At 43.0% G+C, this 6,335-nt stretch overlaps 1 protein-coding gene across 1 annotated transcript; it reads right to left on the bottom strand.

Moving 5' to 3' along the window:
• Window positions 1-4,128: 4,128 nt before the first annotated feature.
• Window positions 4,129-5,912, bottom strand: LOC306749610 (uncharacterized protein; the record flags this gene model as incomplete). Its single annotated transcript, XM_079232922.1, has 3 exons — window positions 4,129-4,269; window positions 4,776-5,224; window positions 5,873-5,912. The coding sequence occupies 3 exons, from the start codon at window positions 5,910-5,912 to the stop codon at window positions 4,129-4,131; spliced, it is 630 nt and encodes a 209-aa protein (XP_079089048.1).
• Window positions 5,913-6,335: the final 423 nt, after the last annotated feature.

Consider the following 6,335-nt stretch of genomic DNA (forward strand, 5'->3'; position numbering starts at 1 on the left):
AGGGGAGACCCCACCTGACCTCACCTGACCTCACCTCTACGCAGAGACGCGTCTGATTGGTGCAAACGACGTCCTCTAAAACAAGCCCCGCCCATGTGCAAGTTGTTTGTCGGGAGTTGAAGGAAGCGGCCGGACTTATTGTCTCATTTCATATTATTATTATGATTATTATTTACAAGGCGCCGCTCGGTGAACGAGGCTCTGGTGTAAAAGCATCGTGTAATAAATACTGTAAACATGCACAGGTTATATATATATATATATATATATATATATATATATATATATATATATATATATATATATATATATATTTGTATATATATATATATATATTTATATATATATATATATATATATATATATATTTGTATATATGTATACGAGATGACCACAGTTCATCCCTCAACGTTCTCCAGAAACCGTTTGTCCTCCAGACAGAACAATCAGCTGTCAATCACAGTTATTATAGCTTCATATAACATATGAGAATATTATATAGTTATTATAGTTTAATATTGCGTGTTTATGTCTCCGGACAAGAATACAGGAACAAGAAAAGCTGCTTCATGGCAGAGATGTACATGAGTACTGATACTACTGGTACTACTGGTACTACTGATACTACTGATACTACTGGTTCTACTGGTACTACGAGTACTATTGATACTACTGGCACTACTGATATTACTGGTACTACTAGTACTATTGATACTACTGGTTCTACTGCTGGTACTACTGATAATACGGGTATTACTGGTATTTCTGGTTCTACTGGTACTACTGGTACTAATACTGCGGCCCCACTGCTGCTAAACAGGTTGTGAGTACGAAATATGTTCAAACTGCAAAATTAAGAATTAAATCAATGAATAAAAACACTGGATCTTTGAGTGTGCTCTTGATGTCCCACAATGCATTGCACAGAGGAACTTGTCACAACCAGAGGTGGGCGAAGTATTCAGAACGTATACATCAGTAAAAGTAGTGATACTTCAGTGTAGAAATACTCTGTTACGAGTGGAAGTACTGCCTTCATAATAAATAAAACAACAGAAGTATCAGCGTCAAAATATAGTGAAAAGTACTAGAAGTAAAAGTACTCATGATGCAGAATAATATATATATATATATATATATATATATATATAGTGTTGTAGTGTTATGATTGTTGCTGGTAGTTAAATCTGTATTATTATGCCATCATTTATAAGTTGATTATATTTTGTTTTAATATTATGAATCTGTAAAGACTCTAAAGTTATTAAATAAATGCAGTCGAAGTATAATGTAGCAGGAAATGTCAATATTAAAGTACAAGTACCTCAAAGCTGTATACTTCAGGCGAGACACTACAGTAAAAATATTTGAAGTGTTTTTTCAAAATCGTGAAAAGAAAACATTCATTTTACAATTCTTTCTAATTTAAATTCACCAAAAGCCTCATTTACATATTTAAATTTGAAATAATAATAAATAATACAAATAATTGTAATATATATATGTATATATATATACATATATATATATTGTATATTCACCTGTAGTGTTTCCTCTAAATAAAAGTACTTGAGTAAATGTACCAAAGCTGCATTAAATACGTTCCTGTTAGTTCACAGTATTTCAGTTCAGTGTATTCTACGACCAGTAAATACTACACCGTGTGTACTAGTACACGAGTGATTACATTAACTGGCTGCTTTCAGTTACTGCACCAGATGAGATTCAGTCCATACATATTTTATGTATTTTCACTAAAAGAAAAGAAAACTCGTCTCGACAAACAAAACAGAAAAATAGAACGAAGAAACTCAGTCAAACCCAAACACCAATTCCCATAAACCCCCTTGATTTTCACTTGAACTTCATCTCTGGTGATATTTTATATTTATATTTACCGTCATCAAATCTCATGTTCAGACTCAAACCAACGGTGGACGGATGAAAGAGCTCCGTTGTTCTCCGTTTACGATGCTTTTTGGACATTTGTCACTTATATATTTGACATATTTTACTTGTACATTTTAGGCATTTTTGGGGCTACAATTTATCAAATATTTCATTATTATTTTGGGATATCTTTCACTTATAAATGTCACATGACTTATAAAAAAAAACAAGTCAAATATCTGGAGAAAAGTAGTGAAACATATCTAAAATATGTGATAAACGTCCCCAAAAATATGGTAATAATGTGTGAAAAATTTAAATAATTTATAAAGTATGTAAAATAAATCAACGAGCTTCCCCGTTGCTGCTTCATCACCATAAACAGACACACTGTAGTTTATTCTGACATACTATGTTTGTTTGATGAAAAACTACAAAATGAAACTCTCCATCTGTGTTTTTAAAGATGTTGGTTTGAGTCTGAGCACGTAGAAACATCAGCAGCTTTTCCTCCGGCTTGGTGAAAACGGGTCGATACCCGTCCGGTGATCAGCCCGTCTCGTGTTCGTGTTCAACGATCGGTTTCAGTTCAGCTCAACAACAAGTTTCTCACTATTTGGCATCCCCAAAGTGGAAACCCAGTCCGCTCCACCATGAAGACCCATCTGGAGGTCGGAATAATCCCGATTCAATGGAGACGGGCGTCCACTTCCTGTCGTCGCTGGGAGGAAGTGGTCAGAAGAGGAGATGAGCTGCGACCACAGAATGAAATGAGCGTCGTGAGATCCATCCCTTCTCCTCATCAGTATCCGGAGCGGAGGTAGAGCGGTAGGCGGACCATGCTTGTCGTGCAGCAAGAAACAAACAGCAAAGAACGGGGGGATTATTTTTTTTTCATCCGGTGCGGGCGCTTGAGAACGATGTGGTGCTTCGGGAGGTCGGTGGCGTGTCGGTCGAGAAGTCGGCGTCGGCGACTTTAATCAGGATTTCAAAATCACTGGAGAGACAAAAAGAAGGCAGAACGTCAGAAGTCATAGACAGAAGTGTGTTTTTACTTGTTGGGCGACTTCGTGAAGCGAAGTACGTTGGCAGAAATGCTGCCAGGGTCCAGACATCCGACTCCGCCCACTCCACCGAGTCCAAGTCCACTGAGTCGTCTGGCATCGTGACAGGAAACAGGGATTCTATCGAAAAGTGGTCGAGTCCATGAGCGTCACCGGGGGACGAACGGTTAACCAATCGGTGCCGTGGGAGGGACTAATGTCGTCAAGCGTTGTGGACCATAGACATAAAATAAGAACCAGGCAAGCTTGTGCTTCATTCTCTCTCCCGACCACCAGGGTTGACTCCCATGGTTGTATAGAAGTCTATGCTTCATGTGTTAAAGCTTCATTCTCTCTCCCGACCACCAAGGGGTGACTCCTCTGGTTGTATAGAAGTCTATGCTTCACGTGTTAAAGCTTCATTCTCTCTCCCGACCACCAGGGGTGACTCCTCTGGTTGTATAGAAGTCTATGCTTTATGTGTTAAAGCTTCATTCTCTCTCCCGACCACCAAGGGGTGACTCCTCTGGTTGTATAGAAGTCTATGCTTCATGTGTTAAAGCTTCATTCTCTCTCCCGACCACCAAGGGGTGACTCCTCTGGTTGTATAGAAGTCCATGCTTCATGTGTTAAAGCTTCATTCTCTCTCCCGACCACCAAGGGGTGACTCCTCTGGTTGTATAGAAGTCTATGCTTCATGTGTTAAAGCTTCATTCTCTCTCCCAACCACCAAGGGGTGACTCCTCTGGTTGTATAGAAGTCCATGCTTCATGTGTTAAAGCTGCATTCTCTCTCCTGACCACCAGGGGTGACTCATCTGGTTGTATAGAAGTCTATGCTTCATGTGTTAAAGCTTCATTCTCTCTCCCGACCACCAGGGGCGACTCCTCTGGTTGTATAGAAGTCTATGCTTTTGTATTGAAGCTGCATTCTCTCTCCTGGCCACCAGGGGGCGACTCCTCTACGTCACTCCTCCTCAGTCCTAACATGGTCACTTCCTGTTCACTGGTTGATTAAAAAACAAGATGGCTCCCTTCAAAATGTTCAAATCAACGTAGCTGGACAGAACGTTGCCATTGCGGCCGTTGTTTGCTAATTTCCGCGTAAACTAAACCGACTTACTTAGAGAGCCAGAGAACATCTTAATCTTAATATTCAACATCGGATGATGCTACTTAATGAACATTGGATGATGCTACTTACATCCCCAGTTGAGGGCGATGCCTGCGATGATGATAGCGAGCCCTCCCAAGATGGCGACGACAGACAGAATCATGGCGTTGCGGCCCAGACGGCGAGCGCCATCCACGTTGCCCTGCTGCAGACTGTTTCGGGACTGAGCAACAAAAAAAGGGAAGAAGTTTTCCGTTATTTGCTTTCTGGTGGAGCAAAGATTAATAGTGCCAACTGCCAGTTAGCTTAGTTTAGCATAAGGACTGGAAACAGCTGACCTGGCTCTGGCTGATGGCTACCAACGCCTCTACAGCGCGCCAACAAACAGGTTTCTTTACGTCGTTTGTTTGATACAAACAAAAATTCTAATATTGATGATTCACCATTTTATGGTGGATTATGTTCAGGATTATTTCTTGGATGGAAACAGTAGCTTCCTGGTTTTATTCAACTTTACCTAATTTCAGACTTTTTCAATTGTTTTTGGTCTTTTCAACAACCCGTCTGTTAAGAATAACAGCATACTTCATTAAAAATGTCACATGCCGTTTCAAATTAATGGAATGAATCCATAATTCTTCGGAAGCCGGCTTTTCAGAGTTTTAATGTTTCGTGGTCTCATTGGTGTTTGTAGGATTTAATTTCTAGAGGAAAGTCCTGAAGTCGTACCATCACGGAGAAGGTGAGGGCCACGATGTTGATGGGCCACAGCGGGCAGAAGCAGGACAGGATGGCCAGGAGCAGGTAGTCCCTCGGCTTGGACCCGTCCACAGCGGCCTCCGGGAGGGCGCTGGGCCGGCGAGTGAGTGAGGGCCTCGGGGAGCCCGCCAGCGAGCCGGACCGGCTGCCCAAACCAGAACGTCCGTTAGCGTGGCCGCCGGGATGAGCGTGGCCGCCGGGATGAGCGTGGCCGCCGGGATGAGCGTGGCCGCCGGGATGAGCGTGGCCTCCGGGATGAGCGTGGCCGCCGGGATGACCGTGGCCGCCGGGATGAGCGTGGCCTCCGGGATGAGCGTGGCCTCCAGGATGACCGTGGCCGCCGGGATGAGTGTGAAACTTGGGCGACAAAGAGGACACGATGGGAGACGAGTCCGCCGCCACGGGGCCGATGCCGTTACCTGGAAAAGAGGGAGGAAGTCAGGAAACCACAAAATGTTTTGATATGACCGATTTACGTCTTCGGTAGCAACCAGAAGACTCAGAGACTCAGACAGGAAGTCAGGTTGTATTCAGAGACTCAGACAGGAAGTCAAGAGGTATTCAGAGACTGAGACAGGAAGTCAGGAGGTATTCAGAGACTCAGACAGGAAGTCAGGTTGTATTCGGAGACTCAGACAGGAAGTCAGGTTGTATTCAGAGACTCAGACAGGAAGTCAAGAGGTATTCAGAGACTCAGACAGGAAGTCAGGAGGTATTCAGAGTGTCAGACAGGAAGTCAAGAGGTATTCAGAGACTCAGACAGGAAGTCAGGAGGTATTCAAAGACTCAGACAGGAAGTCAAGAGGTATTCAGAGACTCAGACAGGAAGTCAGGAGGTATTCAAAGACTCAGACAGGAAGTCAAGAGGTATTCAGAGTCTCAGACAGGAAGTCAAGAGGTATTCGGACACTCAGACAGGAAGTCAAGAGGTATTCAAAGACTCAGACAGGAAGTCAGGAGGTATATAGAGACTTAGACAGAAAGTATAGTAATATATACATCCATGTATGTACATATATATGTATGTATATGTACATATATGTATGTATAAATATATGTGTATTTACTGTGCTCCATGTTGTCGTTGATCACTGTCAGGTGATCCATGTCATCAGGACCGTGTGCCTTCGGGGGCGGTGCTTGTCGCTCGGCGCCGCCGGTAGGTTGAGAGGTCACGGCGTGGTCGGCCTCCTCTGCGTGCTGTGTGCTGATTGGCTGGTTTGATTGCTGGGACTCCTCCATGCTGCTGCTGGGACCAGTGGCAATGAGGCGGTGAAGACGAAGAGGTGACGAAGAAGAAGAAAAGCTGAAGGCAGGGGGCGCTGTCTGAAATGGACAAGGAGAAAACATTCTTGTTTCTGTCACATTTAATCCTGATGGTCGTGAAGAAGAAGAAGAAGAAGAAGAAGAAGAAGAAGAAGAAGAAGAAGAAGAAGAAGAAGAAGAAGAAGAAGAAGAAGAAGAAGGAAACTCCAACTGCCAGTGGTAAATGGGGGTCTAGCAGTGCTGAATTTTCAATATTATTTCTGG

This window comes from Taurulus bubalis (genome assembly GCF_910589615.1).
Source record: "Taurulus bubalis genome assembly, chromosome: 17".
Lineage (NCBI taxonomy): Eukaryota > Metazoa > Chordata > Actinopteri > Perciformes > Cottidae > Taurulus > Taurulus bubalis.